Source organism: Tyto alba, unplaced genomic scaffold (assembly GCF_018691265.1).
Source record: "Tyto alba isolate M040663 unplaced genomic scaffold, T.alba_DEE_v4.0 Super-Scaffold_7, whole genome shotgun sequence".
NCBI lineage: Eukaryota > Metazoa > Chordata > Aves > Strigiformes > Tytonidae > Tyto > Tyto alba.
This window is the reverse complement of record NW_024881328.1, coordinates 19,117,402-19,138,766: the sequence shown is the minus strand read 5'-3', so window position 1 is coordinate 19,138,766 and position 21,365 is coordinate 19,117,402. Positions and strand designations below refer to the sequence as shown.

The 21,365-nt window shown below is 39.5% G+C and overlaps 1 protein-coding gene across 1 annotated transcript in view; it reads left to right on the top strand.

Annotated features, from left to right (window-relative positions):
• The first annotated feature begins 3,962 nt into the window (after window positions 1-3,962).
• Window positions 3,963-21,365, top strand: part of ITGB6 (integrin subunit beta 6) — a 51,020-nt gene continuing 33,617 nt past the window's right edge. The window contains exons 1-4 of the mRNA XM_042784317.1: window positions 3,963-4,092; window positions 19,439-19,503; window positions 19,954-20,030; window positions 20,776-20,855. Coding sequence (XP_042640251.1) covers window positions 19,970-20,030; window positions 20,776-20,855 — 141 coding nt within the window. The 5' untranslated portion in view covers window positions 3,963-4,092; window positions 19,439-19,503; window positions 19,954-19,969. The remainder of the gene's footprint in view (window positions 4,093-19,438; window positions 19,504-19,953; window positions 20,031-20,775; window positions 20,856-21,365) is intronic.

Genomic DNA, 21,365 nt, shown 5'->3' with positions numbered 1-21,365 from the left:
CGCGAAGCCCCTTCTCAGTCCATACTCTCTTGTGCTGCTGTTTACGTACAGACTCCATCAGGCTTTGAGTCCATCCCCATTGCCATGCCCCTTTGCTAGCAACTTCTCTGCGTGATATGTACCCCACCATTTACCTCTATTGTTGTGGAATTAATTCACCTGTGTTGAGTTTCTGGCCATGGGTTGTATCTAATGATGTTTGTACAATTTCTACCACAAAGTTCTGTTTCTGGTTGTGGTAGTACTGTAATAGAAGTAATAACACATAAAATGCTTCTACCACCACCTCCAGCATCTTTTATATCTACAAATCAAGCACAGGCAATATTTGCCCATCATGATCTAAAGTGATATAAGGCTTAATTTAGCACTAGTTTGACCCAAAGTTTTAGCCACAGATTAAGTAAATATCTTCAGGAACAAAGGCCTGAGATTTTTGGCCATCTTGAATAAACATCAGAAGAATTTGCCCTATAAAATATTCAGGTACTTCTATTACTTAATTTTGGATAGCAGGGGTATACGTAAGTTTATCCTCCATGCTCAGATGAAGTTCTCACATGGGAGTTTGCTGGGCTTCTATATCTAGACATTTTATGCCAGGCAGCTGCAGTTTTTACTCTTGGGGATGTATCCAGGCAAATTCAATATGATCAGTGAGGTAGACTGTCATAAGTGGTGACAGCATTTGATTTCACTGAGCTTGTCAAGAATAATTTTACCTGTAATTTGTTCATTGCATATTAGATCCTCTGGTGTATCACCACTGTTCTTGCAGCTGCAAACTTTACCTAGTTCAGGGAAGTGTATATTACCAATAAATGTTTGCTCTGAAGAAAAGCAGTGAATTTCTGGGAATGAGGAGGGTGATACATTTTATTAAAGGAAAAATATTTTCTGGTCTTACTTATTGTTTGTGCATTAAGGCACATGTAGTTGTGTTTAACATCCTCTTTCCCTTCAAATTTTCCATGACTCTTGATCCTTAATGATTACTGAAGAAATATAGTCAATCAATAGGATCAGAAGTTACAGAATTATACATGGGAAGAATCTAGCCTCAGATCTTTATTTAAAAAGGAAATTAATCTTTTATTTCTGTTCCTGTAAGAAGAAAAAAGCAAAATAATCTTAATGAGTTGCTACTACTGCAAACAACTTTTTCCCTGGGGTACATACCCAAGGACAAACTTGGTTCTAGTTATTAGCAATATATTCCTCCAGGAATCAAAGGCAAAATCCAACCATCTCTATTGGAAGGGCTAAGTCTTTCTCTTTTCATGTGAATTTTTTATATAATTCAAATAACCCTTAAATGCATTTTCAAGTACTGCTAATGAGACAGCTTTAAAAATTATTTCCCCAGAGCTGTTAATCATAATAATTCCGATAATGTCCATTTTTTTTTAATCTTGACTCAGTCCCACCTATTAGATGGCAAGTCTAGGTATCAAAGTCCAAATTCGGCTCACTTCATTGTTTATATAATGTTTTCTCCAAAAAGGGAAAGCAGATGCCACCCGCAGGACAAATACAGCTCACAGTTATCATTTGCAGCAACCTCAGTATTAAATCAATACACAAAAGGTAAGTGCCACAACAATGTACTGTCAACCTGAGTTGCAGGTGTGTGGGCCCCGTATGAAAGCTAATGAGAAATGAGGATATTGTGTCCTCCCCAGCATGTGTTTGGCATTCTGGCTGGTCAGAGTTTGCATACCTGTTCTCCTTGAATCATCAGACTAAAAAAGAAAGTGAGAGACTAATGTACTAAAAATGAGCTAGAAACATTCTGTTGAAAGGAGGATTTGGCAAACTGCACTTATGTAAGTAAATAGAAATACTAAAAATAGGCAAAACACCCTCTCAAATCTAATAAATGACCTGTTATCCACAGGTTTAGGTCCAATATCTTTTGACAAATTAACAGTACTTTTATGCTAAAATGATCATAATGATATATTGTACTTTTCTACTCTACTGACCATGGCACAGAAGTTCAGTAGAGAAGTTTCATTGATGATTATTATTAGAAAGTCATTCTGTAGACATTTAAATTCCATTTTTAAGGGCATATAACAGAATTCCCTAGTGTGTCACAATTCCAGCACCATATTGATGGTAAAAGTCCAGGAAAATGGTGTTTATGACTTGTACTCTATAAATGCCTATCAGTGCCTGTCACGTGGAGCTGGGCTGCTGGGTTTGTGTGAGGTTGGGGGAGATCTCTGGTGCTGCAACGCGTTGGGTCTCACCAGCTGCCGACGGGACAGCTCAGGCCCCTCTCGCCCCGCGCTCCCCGGCTGCCGCCAGCAGCTTGCGCTTTTGGTACATCGTGGGCACACTGCTCGGTGACCCCACGTACTGGATGTGGCTTGCCAAGGCGATTTGTGACTCATGGTTTCTCACTAACTGCAGCTGACAGCCAGAAATGGGTGAGAGCGGGGAAGTGCCTCCCACGCCGCGCAGCTCCTGGCTGGAGACCATGGTGGGTTTTCTTGCTGTGTCCTCCCACATCCATGTTCTCCAGGCACCTCTGGTCTCCTAATCAACTGCCAGTTTAAAACTTTAGGCCCTAATTAGCTTCCAGGGACACATCAATGAAAAGCTATGATGTGGGTTTATAGTGGGCAACAAGTATTGCTGTTCCTTCAGAGCAAAATTTGTCCTCTGCTAGTTTTTTCCATCCAATCCTAAGGGAGGGAAAGTGGCAGTACTGGTGCTGAGGGATCCCCAGTTAGGGCTAAGTCCCATGGGGCCTGCGTTCAGCTCCTCTGCCTCTGTGGCAGGGCAGCCTGGCCATGAGGAAGGGGCCAGTGGGCTGCTGACCCTGCTGTACCGCTGCAGGGTGCCCCAGGCACCACAGTTCCCAGCCCTGCTCCAGAGTAATGCTCTTTCACTGCCTCTTACCAGGTTTTTCCAATCCCCCACTAAGTGCATCCCTAACCCTACATTAGATCCTCATCTCTGCTCTGCCTGTTTTCTGTGTGCTTTCTCTTTCCTTACAGTGCTCCCCAAGCTTCTCGCCTCCTGTCCATGTATATTCCGGGATGCTTCTTTATGCCTAGCTTCCTACTTCGTACCTGAGAAGAGGGTGTTGTAGCTGTCTGCTGCTGTGATTTGAAACCCGGCTGACACTGATTCCCTAAAGTAATTCTGCCTGCCTGACATTTCTGGTTTTGTCTGGGGCTTTTCTGGTATTCGTCTCTTGTTTATCCCAAACTAATTGTATTTTGCCACTCAGATTGCAGAACCTAGTTTTGTATCTGTTAAGATGAACCTGCAATGCAGTTTATGGGGAAAAAGCACCTTTAGAAAGTCTGTGTGACCTGGACAGATATCAAGTATGTGAGAGGTGGAAGCGCTGCATTGCAGCAAGAGGGTGGATTAGGATTATAATGAATATAAAACTTTCATAAATCAGAATTGCTTCAACATTACTATTTAAAATAATGGATTAATTATTCCAGTGACATTGTGCTATGTGTCCCTGTGCTAACAGGGCTTTTATTTCTTCCCTCTGGAGTGAGGAAACAAAGTGGTTGCTTAAATCACTATTGACATACAGCACATGAATTCCAGTTTTGATTTTATGAACAGCCTCTATCATCATGTCTCATGTGGACTGCCTCATACTCATTGTACTGTGGGCTTAGACACACTGTCACCATCCCTATAAATAGCCTGCTTGGTTATGAAGGACTATTAGTGTTTCCTCTGGGAAGAATAGGACTTTTGATTAATGGCATTTTAGTCCAGTTTTCTTTAAACTTTTTAGTGGAGATAGGCGTTAGAGAGTAGAAAACCTGCTAAAGAAAGCCAATAATCAAGGTATTAATGTTTGAAACACAGACACCCAGTGAACCTGGAGAATTTGCAGAGAAAACCTATGTTAGAAGGAGCAGGATGGTGGTGTGCTTTTAAAAAAGGAGGCTTGGCTTCAGGGCTGGCAAGGAGCAAGGCAGCTGCCATGCGGAGAAGGAGAAGCTCCCTGTGACCCAGCAGAAAACTGAACTGTGGTGCAAGGACGCCTGCAATGTCGAAAAGTCTGCTCTACACCAGAAAATTCTCAAGTGTACTGGAGAACGGCAGGTAAGGTGACGTGTTTTTCTGTATATTTTTGGAGCAAAGCAGGAAGTAATTGTGTGTAGAAAACCTTGTATTTCAGCTATCGGCTGTTTGGCTGCTAGTGTGATCTTTTGAGCATTGAGACCATCTACAGGTAAACACCCTCAAGGTCAGTTCAGTAGAGATGGATGTTTTTAAGCTTGTGGAGGGAGTGGGGATTCCCTGGTTCTAAAGATATAGGTCATTTGGGCTGTGTGACCACTGTTCTGTGAGAAAATTCCCTGGAGACACCAAACAGAGCACATGTCCTGCTGGCCAAGCAGTGAGGGAGGTTTTATCACACACAATGCGATAGGTCAAACATAGCACAGCATTGAATGACAACTAACAAGGTTTGGTGGGCGTCTTCTCCTGACTGTTAAAAGTAACAAATGTGAAGGTATTTGGGGGTTTTCCTTACAATTAGCAACTGATCTGGAATTCAGACCCCACCTTCCACAGCCTGGGAAATTTCCAAGAGCACCATTGAATCGCCAGCAGCGCCCTTTGTTCAAACAGTGAGTCTGTACCCAAGAAGATTGCCCTACCGAGAGAAAAGGAATAGGACATTACATTTAGAGATGTGACTAACTTCTTCTGAACAGGGAGGAAGGCACCGCACTTGCCAGTTATCTCTTCTGTGTGTTTCCTCAGTTGTGGCTGGGGCCATCTGATGAGTGTTTCCCTTTCACTCCCAGCACAGCGCAGTCTGTCTGCTGTCAGCAGTTAATGAAGTCACTCGCAAGACGCCATCCCCTGGGGAAAAGCACTGCTATGAATAGACCTGTTACTTGCGTCTCTGGTTGCAATGCTCTCGGTGATTCTTCTGCTGTGCCACCATCTCTGATGATTGGGCCGTTTTGGAACAATGGTCTTTCACTCCAGAACTACTGCTGTTTAGGATGCCAAAAAACAGTCCTTTTCCTTCCTGCAGAATTGCAGAGCTCAGTGAGTGCTTCTGTGCTGTCCCCAGTGACAGATGCAGGTACTGAGGTACTACAGGCTTACCAAAAATGTGCAGAAAGTGAATGAGTAACCTTACTGCATCAAGTACTTTTTATAATAGTTCACACTGAACGTCATCATCAATGCACATTCTATAATAAGGAAGAAAAAATAAAGCTTTTTTTTCTGAGAACAAAATATTTCCATGCTACTGAAATGGAAAGGGAAACTGCTAATCTAATGAGAAGTATTAGAGAACATCACCTATTTGCCCACCTGAGTTTGCATGTCTATGTATGATCAAACTTGCACTTATAAGGAGTTGTGTGACAGAGGTGAGATATGAAAGAAGTAAAGACGGCAAGAATAAAGCCATATAAAGAACGATGAATCATTATAATATATTGTCTAAAGTATGTAAGATCATGTAAATACTTATCACAATTTGTAGGGCATACAGTCCTTGTTAGTGCCAGCAAAGTCAAGGACTCCTCAATGCAGTAGGTCACTTTAGTGACTGAGTTGCGTGGTTGAGACCTAACCCAAAATAATTTTACAGTTAAACACCTTTGTAAGAAATTTTAGCTAACAATTCTGATAAATGGTCAAAAAGAAAAGAACTGAGTGAAGTAGCATTCAATTTGAACATTACCTGTTCTGTCTTTGGGAGATGTGGGGGACAACTTTTTTTCAAACGTTTTTTTTTTGTTTACATACACAGAATTTTTTGTCAGACTTGATGGTCTTAACAGGCTCACCCCAAATCATGTTGTCAAAATTTTAGTTCTCAGAAAGCTATGGTGAAATCTTCAGCAAAATATAAATGTAGATTTTTCTGCATCATGATAAATGTTTGAACTGTTTCTACATGAACAGAGTTAAAGTTGTTGCCTCATACAAACCCTTGTTCAGGTGCCTCATCCTCCTGCTTATATAAAAACAAAACAAAAAATCCCCTTGTTACTCATGCTTTTCATATTAATTCTGCATGGCTGAATACGTTTGAGTGATTCATGACCTATGTTAAAATTTAACATCAGACTTTAATGTGTTTGGCCTGACACATGGTGTGTCTTATAATATTGATATATCTCATCGACCTAGCAATCTGCATCAGCTTGCTGAAGCATGCCATGAAAGGAAAATGATACAGTAGTCCTGATCTACTTCTCTGTCAAAGTTTTAATTAAAACATTCACACTATCTGTTAAGAGTGAAGAGTCTTGGGGAAATTCATAAGATGCCTGTCCTGTCATTAATAACATTTAATTTTGAAAGTTTAGGAAGATAGGAATGTGCCTCTTAAATCAAACTCCTATGACCTGGTCAGCATCTCAAGTGGTATCCGGAATGCTCATCCGAGTGCATGGGTACAGAGGCGCAAACCTGAGGCCAGGTTTCTCCTTCGGGGTTTGTTCCCCACTGCTGGCACCCAGACAGCCTGAAGGCTGTGACAAGGCAATACTCAGCCATCTGCAGGCTCGTCAGCTGGGAGGTAGAGCCTGATCAAAATGAGGTTTCATTTAGAGCCAGCTGCCCCTGAAATGAGGCCCTACTAGACAACCTAGGAATGGCACTTGTATGATGAAGCCTCCTGGCTGTGCCTGCAGAGGTGTCTTAATAAGGTTATATAGAGATTGCTTTTTCTTCCCTTAGCAGAACTGTCTAGAGAGTAGGACTGCAAATGCTGCTGTCTCTCCCCAGGGCAGAAAACCTACTTGTAACAAAGAACCTTATTATCCCTAGAAGATGCTTCTTGCCCCCTTCAGTCCCACAGTGCCATGCTAGCAGCAATTCATCTCATCCAGTAGATGAGATGAATATTAAAACCACAGTCAATACCTCAAATGGTTGTTTAAAATCAGCTTCAGCAAGCTTTGCTCCCTCACTGACCTTTTCCTGGCTTCCACATCTCTTGTGCTTGGCTGTCCTCCATCCAGGTTTTCAGGCTTAGATTTGGAAGTCCCCTCTTCCCAATATTGGACTGTTATTTTTCTGGCAATATTTACCTGTTGTCCTAGTAGAATTAAATCAAGGCCTCTGTGATGCCTGTGCTGTTATTCAGAGTATTAGTAGACATTATAAACGGACAGAGATCGTCAGATTTCTCCTGCAAGTGCCGTACTAAGGAATTTCATCACCCAGGAAGGCTGCCCAGGTTGGAGCTTGTGATGCTCTGCCTGACTCTGAGGCTGGACCAACTCTGATTGCAAGGGAGGAGCAACTTCTTCCAAGGAACAGTCTTCCTCAAGAATTACTATAACAACAGAAGAAGCACAGTACCAGGATCATAAAGAAAACTATAAACTATGAAGACTATGAACTTAGAAGTATTTAAGCAAAAGGCCAAGTCTTGAAAAATTCATTAATATGTAAGTTCAGAAGCATGAGCTAAATCAAACTATCATTGCTCAACACACAAGTATAGCAAATAAACCTAAGAGGGGGTTTTTGAAGCAGCAGGGGAAGAAAAGAAAATATTCCTGTAAAAGTGGTAAGGATGAATCAGATGGTAACACATAAGAACATAAATACGAGTTCAGGATGGATGAAGGAAAATAAGCTTTATTACTCCATGTGAGCAAACTGATGATGAAGGACACCTAGTAAAAATGAATGTTTTTATCAGTAATGTGACTGCACAGGCATCGTGAGTAGTTGTGTGTCAGCACACTCTGAATAAATAACTACAGTGGTTTTGTTTGCATTTGTATATGTTTAAAACCATAAATATTGCTTAGCTTTCCCAAAATGAGACAGAAAATGATGACATCATGAGAAAATAATAAACGTACACTTTACACAAGATGACATTAGCATATTTAGTCCACTGCTGGCATTATTTATTAGATAATCTTGTTTGAAATTGTTACCATGATTTTGAATTGTAGGCCACGTACTCATCCCCTTCTATTATCAGGCTAATGTGACTCAGGTAGAAGAGGGTGTTTGTGTTTTTCTTACATGTAAGAAAGTTCATACACTACAGAGCATGAGAGGAACTTCCCTACCTTCAAATGTCCAGAAAGACAGCTGAAAAATAAAATGAACAAACAATATGTTGGATTGACTTTTTTTCTGGCCCAGATTTCTTCTGTGTAGCAGTAAGCACCTGATGTGCCCAAGTTAGGAACCAGTTTGCTCTTGACTGTTTCTATAGAAAACGTGTTGGCCCAAGACCTATGTTTTCTGTTCCCTGGAGGTTTGCTTATAACCACATCTGTGGCTTGGCACAGTCCCTGGGTGCAACCATAGCACCAGTGTTTGACCTGTTTGAATTTTTCCTTGGTCTCTCCTGTTGCTCTCAGACATTACTGAGCACAGCCCTCATTCTCTGATGTAAAAGGGCATTCAGATGCCTCTTCCAAATTAACTTTAACTCGTTAACCTCTTTATCATTATGTATATTTTTCATGCAGCTTTTGGATTTTGTAGTGACCTTATGGTAGTAAGGCACTCCAACATCTCTCATGATTAGGGTGAGTAGGGTCTTGTTCTAATTGAGAGACTCTCATCCACCAGACCAGTATCTTACTGTAAATCAAAAGCAAGAATAACGTTGGCAAGAATCATATCATAACTGACTGAACTATAATGAATAACTGACAGCTATGACTCAACGTCTGCATTTCTTCCCTAACAAAACACCATATTGTAGACTGGCTTTGAATAGGTTTTCCACGTAGTTTCAGGTAACTGAGATTAACTCCCAATGACTAAAATATCTCCAGGAGAACTGATGAGACATCTCACACAGTAACTCAAGTTCAAAACTATTTCAAGCTTTCACTTTATCTCTTTCATTCAAAAATACATTTATTTTAACTGAAGCTATTTTAAAACTGCCCCATAAATATAAAGTCAACAGTACTACTGCAGCATAATTGCAAGCTAAAATGATTGTATTCCAGGCAGGCACACACACAGTATATGTGTGCTGTGTTATTATTTATTCCGTGTATAAAACAAAAGCCATTTTAATATCTGTGGCAATGCAGTCATCTCTGGGATGAAATATAGCTTTGTGCCAGCTCACACTGTAGGATAAAAGACTGAATGAGGGAGCACTGAGAACACAAAACAGGAGAAATCTGTGTGAGTAGGTTTGTCCTGAAGGAAAAGCTCCCACTGCAGTGTTTCATTCCTGAAGTGGGTGTGTTAAAGCATGCAAGATAATAAAGAGCAGCAGATGTCTTAAGAATTGATGTTATGAGGAGTGTTGTAAGGCATTTAACTTTTGAGAGGAAAGAGGATTTTTCACACAAACTAGATTAACTCCATTGGAGAAACTGTGGTATTCATTTTCTGGAAACAAGACTGCTATAATTTATATCAATATAGCATAACACGATTACATTGTGTAACATACTACAGAATAATACATGATGACAATATATATTTATGTATCAGTATAATCAGTAAAAGGATTGTAAACTAAGAAATAGGAGAGAAGTTTGGGGAACAGCTGTAAGTAACTTCCACACCTGGTTCTGAAAAGCAGAAAGTGGTGAATATATGGGGGGGAAAGTAATATCAGAATGGGAGCAAAATGGACAGGAAAACTCAGTACTGACACAAGCAGAAGTGTGATGTGAATGGCCTGGATATGAGAAATAAAATGGATGTGAGCAACGTAATTAAAAAAATATGCACATTATCATAGAAGATGAGCTGAGAGTTTTGTGTACAAAAACTGTGTGCAAACAGGCACAGGCTAGAACTGCAGCACCCAGGATGACCCTGAATCTTCCAAGAATTGTTAAGTATGGTTGATGGGTAATCTATGACTGAAATGCACTTAAACCAGTGTGTAGACTGTTAAGAAAATGAAAAATAAAAACAGAGATACAGAGGCATCACCCAGTAACAATGAAGTTGCCTACAGAGGCAGAGAGAGGTAGCATAGGCAGAGTGGAATGTGTCAAACTAAAGGTTTTCTGAAGGACTGCTAAGGAACTGTTGCACGTATATCTAACACAGATCACTACAAGCATGAAAAAGAAAGTTCCAAGCATTGTCTCATTGCAGGAGATTTTAACTGCTCAGAAATAGAGTATAAAGCAAATGTTAGTGATAATGATAGAGCCAGTTATTCCAGGGTGTAATAGCTGGTAGATTTCATCACTAAGCAGTCACTGGACTGCCATGATGCTATTCTAGGTGCTCTTTGTTAGGTAGTGATGACACAGAGCAGCTGGCTGTAGAAAATAACCTAGCTAAAGTTATCCCAACTTGATTAAATTGAAAATAAATGAAAGAATAAACAAGAACAGGCCTGCTAGTTTATCAAAATTTGTACTTCTGAAGTGTTGGACCTGAAGGAACTAGTTAGTGATGTTAAGTGGATGACGGTCCAAATCTGAATATTAGAATCTCCTTGATTTAAATAATATTTTTTAAATCTGCACTTTGCACTGTAAGTAGGGAGTGAAGGGTGTTAGCACCTTATTGAATGAATAAGTCCTTCAAAAAAAAAAATTTAGGAGTGAGCAAAGAGAGTGAAAATCATAGGGGAAGAAAACCTGACCATAACAGATCATCAACAAAAATGGTATCTTGGGAACCAAGAAGCAGAGAGGGCAATCAGATTTGTCAAATTTAGAGACTTACCATCTGTAAACAAAATTCGAAAGACTGAAAGTGTTTTCTGCCACCACACAAATAAACGGGTATCTGGTATGTGGCAAGGATGGGGTAGAGATTAAAGATTGTGTAGATACTGCCCAAACCAAATAAATTATTTTTCATCTTTTCTGTGAAGAGAATGGTATAGATCATGGAGGAAAAGCAAACCAGGATGTGAAGAATTTGCAGAAATAAAGGCTAACATTTAGAAACTTGAAAAGTAAATCCAGAGTATAGTAGGCCCATAGTGGAATGGTGTCTGTTATTCATCGTAAAATGCTGTATGAATGAGCAAATTATATTTCAAGTAGAGGAGGAAGTTTTTCTTAAAAGATCTACCAAAACAAAGGAGAGAGAAGAGCAGAGGAAAAAGTGACCCCTAATCTACAGTTTCATTAATCTGGCTTTAGTAATATGGAAATTTTGTATACATTTTTCCAAGAAAGGATAAATAAGGGTGTGGTGAGAAAATAGGACGAAAGCAATAAATGTTTAATACTATGTATAAGGGTCAAGGAAAAGTATTTATGATACTATCTGTTCTGCAGGGGGAATTACTGGGCTACCTAAAGCTTGAGTAGAGATTTTCAAGCATCATAGTTTCAGCTACTCTCTGAAAGTACTAATGCTTTCATTGCTGCTAGAAGTGTCATGGTCAGATGAGAAAAATATATACATTGTGGGGGAAATTAAGAGCTGGATATGTGAGGTAGAATTTAATAGCACAAGTGCCAGATGACACACAAACTAAGGTGGAAATTATTTGTCATAAATTGTGGTTTATCAGTTGGACAAGAGAAAGACCATGATGTCTTGGTCAGTCATAGAAGGATGTTGAGAGAACTAGGATGAAGATATGGGAAAGACAAAAATGATCCTCCTTAGATGTGTTGCAAGACACTTAAGGAGGGATACGTAAGTATGGACATAATTGTAGGAGGCACTGGTAAAAGCTCTTCTGGAGTACTGTGAATGGTCTGTCACCCATAATTGGGAAGGAGCATTGAAAGAAATGCAGAAAAGTAGCACTGGACAAAACAAAGAATGAGGGATATACAATTGCTGTCTATAAATACATCAAGGGGAGGGGAAAGAAGGGCTGGGCAAATACTAGAAAAGATGTTATTTAAGTTACCAGACAATGTTGTCATTAAAACAAATGGATATAAATTGAAAGTTAGTCCATCCAGGCTGGAGCTGAGACAAGAGAAGAGTGAAGTCTCTGAAAGAGTCTTCTCGTAAGATTGACAGGAACAAACCACAGTAGGTGTGGGTATTATACTAAAATTGAACTTATTTGCTTGCAAAATGGATAATACAGAATTCACCTAGTTCTTTCATATAACATAAAGGTAAGTAGAGCCACATTCTCTTTGCCTCTCTGCCAAAGAGTTAGCAGTCTGAGTAGTCTTATGATAGATTTTTTCATAAGTTTATTAACACAGTTGTGTAAGGTGAAAGGACACATCTTCAGTATCTATGAGATCCTTTGCAGAGTTGTGCCCTCTGCTTTGTACCACTGTGGCAATATAATTTTTTGAAATTTCTATTAATTTATTGGTTAAGATAGAAAACCTGACTCTATAGACTCCTGTGACACATTGATGTGCTACAGAATGATAAGAATTATTTTTTAAAAAAAAATGGTTAAAATTATGATAATTCTGTGTGCTGTGTCCAATCAAAGCACAGCAAGGTGGTTATAAACATATGAGATAAGGATAAGGTATCAGTGGATCAAATATTATTGACAATATTTACATGATCAAGCATTGTGAACTCCTTGAAAACATTGTTAGAGAAAGTTGATTTTATTTTTATTTAGAGATGGTTCTATTTACATGCTCCTAGTCTTGCATGATTTTAGTTAGATATATATCAACAATTTTTACCAGTTCTTTACAAAGAATTGTAGAAGCAGTAATTGTTCTATATGAGGTTGTTTTTCCAATGTTTCTGTTTAAATGTGAACAGACACTGTTGGTTTAAATTTCCTTCCTACTATTTCCATAAGAAACATGTACATAGCAATATGGCAAGGTTTGCAAAATACAGTAATAATTTATACTGACAAAGATATCAGAAACAATTTCAGACATTTCAGAATCATGTAACTGAGTTTATAACAAAGACACTAGAAATAATGTTCTGTTTACTGTGACAGATGAGACAGAAATTTGAAAAAAAAACCCATGCTAACTAAAAATTACAACTCTAATATTACATAAATGACAAAATTGTTTAACAAAGATATGAGCATCTCCCAAGGTTCTTATATATGTAGCAAGGTAAAATATTACGAAAAAATTGTAGGACAGCTAGTATCTGAAGACCTTTATACCTCTAAATTTGAAAGTAGTAACATCTCTACTCCAGCATAGCAGAGCAGCCATGAGATGGCAGCACTCTACACAAAGAGCTCCTGAAACCCTAAATCCTGCTCTTTTCCCAGAAAGACCCTGAACCCACTGGCAGGAGTGAGTGTCCCGAACTCTGTGTGTCTGTAAATAGAAACCATGCTGGCCAAGTTCAGAACAGCTCCTGGAAAGCTTCAGAAATGTAGCTTGTTTCAGGCAGTGCCTGAGCCCACTTTCTCAATTTTTAGTAGCTGTTTGGGTGCTGAGCTAAACATGCTTATCTGGTTTGGTTATTCTAGATTAACCATATTCAGACACTGTGTTTCAGCCAAGTACTGGACTTCTGTAGGTCTAAGCAAGGTCAACTACAAGGTAAATTTATTTTCTGCATGTAAAACCGGAGTGGAATCACATTTTACAAGTGATTTAATTTCAGCTGAATAGTTTAGAATTTACATCAGGACAAATCAGGCCTTGAATATACTGTGTTTACACAACCCTACCGTCTTTTCCAAAAGCAAGTCCTCCTCTGCACCATCACCTGGCCCAGCCTGCTGCAGGACTGTGCTAAAGCTTCGTGTTTCTCTCGATGCGACAACAACCTGCCTGTCTCAGGACTGCCTTTGGCCCTTCTGTGATAGGGACAGCAGCTCCAGTTTGCATTTAACATTAATCTAAAGTGAGTAAGTTACAGAAAGCTCTTCAGCTGAGGTGAGGGAGGTTTGAGGTGTTGTGGAGTCAGTGCTCAGAGCGGTTCCCGCCACCAGCATGTTCAGCCTTGCACCAGCACTGAAAGGAGGTGCTTGCTCTAGGTGCCCCGGTGCCAGGCTTTTATAGCACAGGGAAAACAAGGTGTGCCATGTAACTGTGAAAGAAAACATAAACTGAGGCCAGATTTGAAGATTTGATGGGCTGTGTGGAAATCCTTGGCATGGCTTGAGTGCTGAAGGCTGGCTGGCAGTTCTGCTTGAATGCCACATGATTTTCCTACCGGTTCCACCTGAATCATTCTGCACACTGAAGGTTTGATTATTTCTCTTTGAGTGTGAGAGTGTATTCAGATCTGAAAAGCAAATCTTTCAGAGTGCTCACCCATGCAAAGGAAACCGAGGACAAAGGTTTGCTCACGCCCTCAGCTGGAGCCAGCCGGGTCAGAGCTGTGGGCAAGGTAAATACAAGTTGGAAAACACCCTGGGTTGCCTGCCTGCTGTTCATTGTACAGTTGGTGAGCAATTCCTCCTTCTTCCTCCTCTTCCTCTCTGTTTGTTCAAAGGTAAGTTGTTGACTTCACTCTCTGCCCTCATCTCTGCTAGCAGCAGCGCGCTGCTCCGGAAACAAGAGGTGAACAGAGCATGAATCATGGCCTGAGTCAGGCATCCCCAACACCCCACTCTGCTAAGAGCTGGAGGGGAAAAATGCCTTTCCCCTGTGTGTCCTTTCAGCTCCCATGACCCACTGGAAGGAACTGCAGACAACCCTTGTCTTCTAAACCCACTCTCCATCATGTGTAGCTGTGCTTGCAAACAACACCTAGTGAGGAGTGTAATAGAGGCTTTTTCCTTTCCGCGCACCTGCCCACATCTCAAGTGGGCTCTGTGGCTTACCCTACACAGCACTGTTTTGGTCCTAAGCTCTTAATGGGGTTTGATATTAGTACACCCCAAAACATGGGAGCTGGAGTGAAGCAGGTGAGTCATTGTATGTTCAGATCTTCTCTTACCACAGGCTCCATGTTGCTTACACAGGACCTGAAATCTTACAGCACTTTCTTTGGATTGATGCCATTTTCTGTTGGAGCAATACCCATCTCTCACCATGTTGATTAAAAAAGAAAGAGATATCAAATAGTATCAACTAGCATTTAAAATGTATAAATCCAGATGCATTTATGTATTTTACACAGTGATTAGATAGGTGATACTATTGTTTTATATCAAGAAAAAATTTAAAGGAAAAAAATTTAAAATTAATGATTAATCACATGCATCATCACTGTGAATTTCTCTATTAAATACAGCTGTTTGTTTGGGATTGTTGCTTCCTTTCTAAATACCTTTACCAGCTCTCCCTAAAGTATTGCCAGGACCAATGACGCAGTAAAGATAGAGACAGGACAGTATCACCACCGTTTTTGTGTGTGGTTGCTGTCTGTGCTGGATTGTCCTGTTTGTAGGACATTCACACCACTGTATGGCTACCCAAATCACCTCTAGTTCCTTAGAGGTGAATCTAAGTTTCAAGCTTGGAAACTTTTTTCCAGGCTTTGTTGCTTAGCTAAGTGACAGGCATCCTCTGAAACATCTGTCATTGCCATTCTTTGAAACTGGGACTGTCAGACTGCTGAGGGATATATTTCTGAGTAGACTTTTTCCAGAGAAAACGCCTTCCATTTCTGCTGGCCCAAGAGTCCGGAAGCACTTGTCTGTGTAGCTACAGAACATATGTCTTCTTTGGGAGAAAAGTATTTTAACCACTCATTCTGTAGACTTTTGTATATTCTTCAGTTTCTATCTTTTGGGTTAATAAATTTGATGGAAACTTTTAAAGTTTACTTTGATTCAGTGCTAGAGATTGTCAGGGGCTTTCTAGACAGATTTGATTTGGAAGCCAACCAAGGAGAGAATAAAGTCATCAGTGTTTCAAATGCAAAGCAACCTGCCTCTGTCCTTTGCCTCTTACAGATGCGCTGAGGAGGTCAATGTCACTGTATATTGTGGAGAGAAGGCAGACCCCACCTCACTGCTTGCAGTCCCACCAAACTCTCTGATGAAGGGCAAGAAGAGAGAAATGTTTTCTGAACTGCAGAGACACTTCACCTTTGTAAATAATCTGGGAACTGTCTCAGCCTGTGCAACATTCAGACTTTAAATTGCTCCTTCTTTTTCCAGTTTTTCAGGGTGAGAGTGTGTATGAGAAGAGCATTGGAAATTAAGAGCTGGGTTATGTATGAGGCCAAGAGATTGCTTACAAGAATTTTTCCTCCATATGGATAGCTCTCCAGCTTCTAATTAAAAGAGATTTTCCTTGCTCTGATGAGCTCGGGACACACTGATCTCTTATGTTGACTGATAAGCTTTCACTGGAGCTAACAGGCCTCCTCTTCCAGGTTTTGACTAGCACAGAAGGAACTAATTGTTGTTTTGTCTTGGGCTGGTCTCTCCGTATGTGTAGTTATGCTACATCAGTTCATACCCTATTTGCAGGAGAGGCTGGTACTTTTTCTAAAATTAAGTAATTTTTAGATTTGAACGAGCCAATGGTGAGACATGCTTCTATAGGCAAAAACTGCCCATTCTGGAATCTTTACAGACCCATTACCAGGCTGACTTGTGGGTTCAGCTCAGCATGCCAGAAAAGATATACCATTGTTCGAGAGAAAAAAAGCTCACTATTATTAATGAAATGTAACTTGAGTCTAAAGTTTTTTAGTTTATTTCTTATTTCCTGTCCTGAACATTAGCTTGCTTCCTGTACCTCAATATTCAATGATTGTTACTTGCCAGTGAATTTGTTAAAAGTTGATTGGATGAACAGAATATCTTTTTATGATATCTTAATGTATTATAAGGGCTAGGTATGGGGGAAAATGCATCAAATATTTTATCCTATACAAAATTTATTATCAAGAACCACGCTTACATTGTTCAGCATTGCCCATACTGAAAGACAAACAGCTGTTTATTGTTCCAATGTGTCATTACAAAACCATAACCCTGATTTAACTAAGACCGTAATTTGCTCCAGAATTAATATGTAGTGGCTGATGAAAACAATAATAATTACATTCTGTCTGTACTATAAACTACCTTTTGTTATAGCTCATTGAACTGATGCCTCTAATTTGGGTGAATGAAATAAGGCTGTTTACAAACCTTATAAAGAAGGGGAACCTTGTTGTCAAACCAAGCAATGTCAGGACCCCAGAGGTTTTTATACATCCTCCCCACAACAGCATGGCTACTCCAGATCATGACTCTGCTCTTCTAGCATGTGTGATATTTAAAGCCAATAAATCATTAAATTAGTACAGTAATTTCCTGGTCAACTTACCTTTAGATATTACACAAGGTATTTGGTGACATTTCAAAACAAGAATCATCTGTCAGCTTCCTGCCTAGGTTTTCTTGCCTTGCCCAAGATCTACTCTTGGCACATGCTGTCTCCTTTCCCGGACCTCTTTTAACCTCCTGTAACCCTATAGGTGAATTTTTTATTCCCACTCTGTCCAGTCTTCTGAGCTTCTTATGGTGAGAATTTTTAAAAATCAAAACCAACCTTGATTTTTCTCTTTTTTTTTTTTTTTTTTTTTTCCTGTGTGTTTTTGTTGTTTGTTCTGCTACTTTCTTTTCCTTCTTTGCTCTCTCCAGATAATCCAGGGAGGTCTGTTCTTAATAATTAGCAGAAACGTAGTTACTTTATTCAGGCAAGACTTAGTCTTTGGCAGTCATCCCATTCAGAGGCAGGCACTTAGCCTCCAGTCGTACTGTCCTTGCCAAGACCTATATAAAATATTACCACACAAGCAAATGGGGAACTGGTAACCTCAAACAGAATTTGTAAATTCTATGTAGGCTTTATTATTTGTTCTCTCTACACTAAAAAGTTTGATATCTTGAATCTAAGAATAAGCATTTGCTATTGCTAGCTGTTCAGCTGTCTGGTCCTTAATCTGGAATACTGCGGGTGTCTGGTACCTTTTGGTGGCTGAAGTACTGCTACCAAGTCCTTTGAGCACACTATTTGATGTGTTGTTGTATTACGAGGGGCTAGTAAGAGCTACAAAGTGACCTTCTATGTTGAAAGAAAAAGGACTGGGTTTTGGAGCTCTGCAAGGCTGTAGACATAGCAACAATATTAAAGGACACGTACACAAATGTAAATTAGAAACAGGGAAATAAGATGTTTTGGATGGCATTTACAGGAGGATTTTTTTCTTAGTATGAGCAAACATTTTCAGTTGACTCCACTTCTTTTTGACCTTGTGTAGTTGCAGTGTCCTCAGAGTTTCATCTTTACCAGCTGAGGGAACATAATCTAATTGGTGCTTTCTTCATGCCACAGGAAATTGCTGTAGCTGAACAAGTGCCTTACAAAGGACACTCCAAGGTATAGAAAGCAGTTGAAGGAGACAAAAATGTTAAGATAGGTTCTATAACAACCTAAATTGGGCTAAATTCAGCCTAACATATTCCCACCTTGTGCCTGTCTTTTCTGCTCCCTCCCATGACCCAGGCACTCGCTCTGGAGTGGGCAGCCACACAGTTCAAGGGACCCACCCAGGTGAAAAGTAGAGATCCCCACCTTCTCCACAGAAGGTGATTGGATTTCAACTGAGTGAGTTTGAATCAGCTCAGTGTTTGTTTGGACATGAGCACTGGAAGGAGCAAAGGGGAGGGAACACAAGGGCAGAGCAAAGGTAGGCTTGACGTAATGCAGCTTGAGCTGCTATGAAACTACCCATAGACTGTGTAAATACTAGTAAAATCGGATGTGCCTGGGAATATTTCCAGGCACTAGAATGAGACTGTCTATGCTATTAAACTGTTAAAATGCTCCCTGGCATGAATTTGACCTCTTCCAATTAACATTCTCTGCAAACAATTTCTGGGCACAGTTTGGTTGCTTGAATGGTCCCAATAGGCAATTTGCAAGCATAAACTCTGGTCTTTCTGTGCCAGTTGGCTGCAAAGCCCAGGAATGTTTCCAGGCATGTTGAGTTTAACTAGTATAGACCCATCCCTACCATCACATCCTGCCCCAAGTTTGCAGCTACCACCAGTCAGAAAAGGGAGGTCTGATCCTGCCAGTTCTCTTGGTGAGAGCAACCTAGTCCTTATGAGCTAATTTTAGTAGGATTTCTGACCGTAGAAGAAAAGGATGTATATTTTCAGGCCAGCAACACTACTGATAAAATTATAATTTTATGCTGCACTGTGTAGAGTCTGTTGCAAGCCCTTGTGATAAGAGAGGGCTTGTCCTGAACAAATGATTTTCAAAACAGACAATAGCAAAGCAGAAAAAATGTGAAGAGATGAAATCTACAAATCAGAAATTTTATTTCCTTTTAATAAGGTTGTAAGAAATCCATATTTTGCCTGCATTCCAGGTTGGTGGGCTGGGGGGGAAGAGATAGCAGTAACTTGTTATATTGTTGTATTTGTGCTGTAGAATATTTGGCCACTTATTATGCAGAGTCAAGCTTACATGAGTTTTTTTTCCAAGTCAGTTGCAGAACTGGGAATGCTATTATTCCTACTTCTACATATTTAAAAAATCCACAACTGCAGCATTTTGATTTCCTTTTCAATTTGCAATGTTAATAAAAAAAATGTACTCTGTATTTTGAACTACTGAAGCCAGGTCCTCAAATATAATAAGTGATTGCTTTTTTTTTTTTTTCACAGTTGCCTTTACAAGTTACCCTCTACATCAGGAAATCTGAAAAAATGGGATTTTTACATCTCTCCAGGTATACTCACTTGGTAATTCTAATAATCCATCTACCTAATGCACTCCCTCAGGGAACAATTAAAGGCATTATTTTAGAGGAGCCTTTTAAGAATTGCTGTACACATGAAAATGCGTTCTTTTGGCTGGGTTTCTCTAGGACCCAGAGTGACTGGGATTGACAGAAATCTTCACCTGAATGAATTTTCCCCTTATACCTTATAAGGAGTCCAGGAAAACAAGGAAGTGATAACCATGTTCATGTTACTTTATGTACAGCTTGTCCGCTTTACCTGCTCAGGTAGCCCTTGTTTTCACTTTTATTTATGATCTGTCTCAGTAGGGTTGAAGTTTCCTCGCAATCCAGTGTAGGTGACATCTGAAAACATATCCTCCAGGAATGTATGTGTTTTACGACATTCTACCTTTACACGGACGATAATTAACATGCTAATATTTTTTTGTCACGCAGCCAGCACTGAAAACGAATGGGGATTGAATTGCTTTGCCTCTGTTTCCTATTTCTGCAAAGAAATAACTATGTGCAAGGTAAGGCTCAGGGGTAGGGAGATCCATTTCAAAACCATTTTTGCACTGTTTCTTAATTGAAGTTGATACAAAATAGCTTTCTGGCTTCTGTATTTAATCATTCTTTTCTGTTTAATGACTTTTTTTTTTTTTTTTTGACAGACTGCTGTAGGGCTACCCTGCAAATTCATCTGAGATTTATGTGGTCATTATATAGCACAACACATATGAAAGAGATGGCCATTTGAGCAATTTTAGTTATACTAATCATTGTTTGATCCACAGAGAAACTTAATATTATACATCTGACTGAGTGTTTCACTGGTACTTGTATAATAAATTAAAATCAGATAAAGTATCTACAGACCTGAATGAAGCAATTTAAACGTATAGAGTGAACATAAATCTGTTCTTTTAATATCCCTGGTTGTGTTGGAAATGTTTTACCTGCACCATACCAGAAGCACATGTAAGACTTTATCAGGTGCACTGGAGAAAACAAGTAATGTTGTCACTGAATGACATCCATAAAGCATGCAAAAGTAAGTATGTTAATTGCCAGCAATTGTGATTTTAAAATTTTTATTAGAGAGTTAATCTTCTACCAGCAAAAATACCATTATGCAGGAATTTTATCAGTAATCCTAAATATGGCTAAATATGTGCATTTTTCACCTCCCACATTCTCTAAATGACAAGATTCTTCATAAATTGAATGATTAAATACATTATTAATAGACTTTTATCTTCTTGGATTTAAATTTAGGGACTTGTTCTCAGGAAAGCGTAGTGACTTGTGAAGATTGTTTGCTTTCTGGACCACACTGCGCTTGGTGTTTTCAAGAGGTAGAGTAAATGATACAAAAAATTTCAAAGTAAGACTTGAAATGTTTGTAGTAACTCTGCATGATAAAGTATTGACTTAATTGGGTCAACCTGTGGTTTTGTAATACATGCAGCACTTATTGAAGCCTTCCTGGGGATCACAAGTGGAATTCAATCTAGACTTTATGGTCTATTATTCATTATTGTGGGTTTTTGTTGTTTTGTTTTGTTGTTGTTTTGTTTGGTTTTGGTTTTGTTTTTTTTCCACCTTATCACTTTGTTGTTTTTTTTTCCTCATCTAAAAATATATAAATATAAACAGAAATAAAAGTGGTATTAGAGGGGCTCAGGTAATCAGCCTCGGGGCTGATTCACCCACAGTGCTGACGATGAAGCACCAGACATCAAGTCAGAGACGAGACTGCATCTTATATATTACATGCCAAGCCAGACAGTGTAAACAGAAGGTGCTCCAGTCAGTCTGCATATACAAAAGATTACTCCGTGGTTGATATTAAGTATGATGGTAGT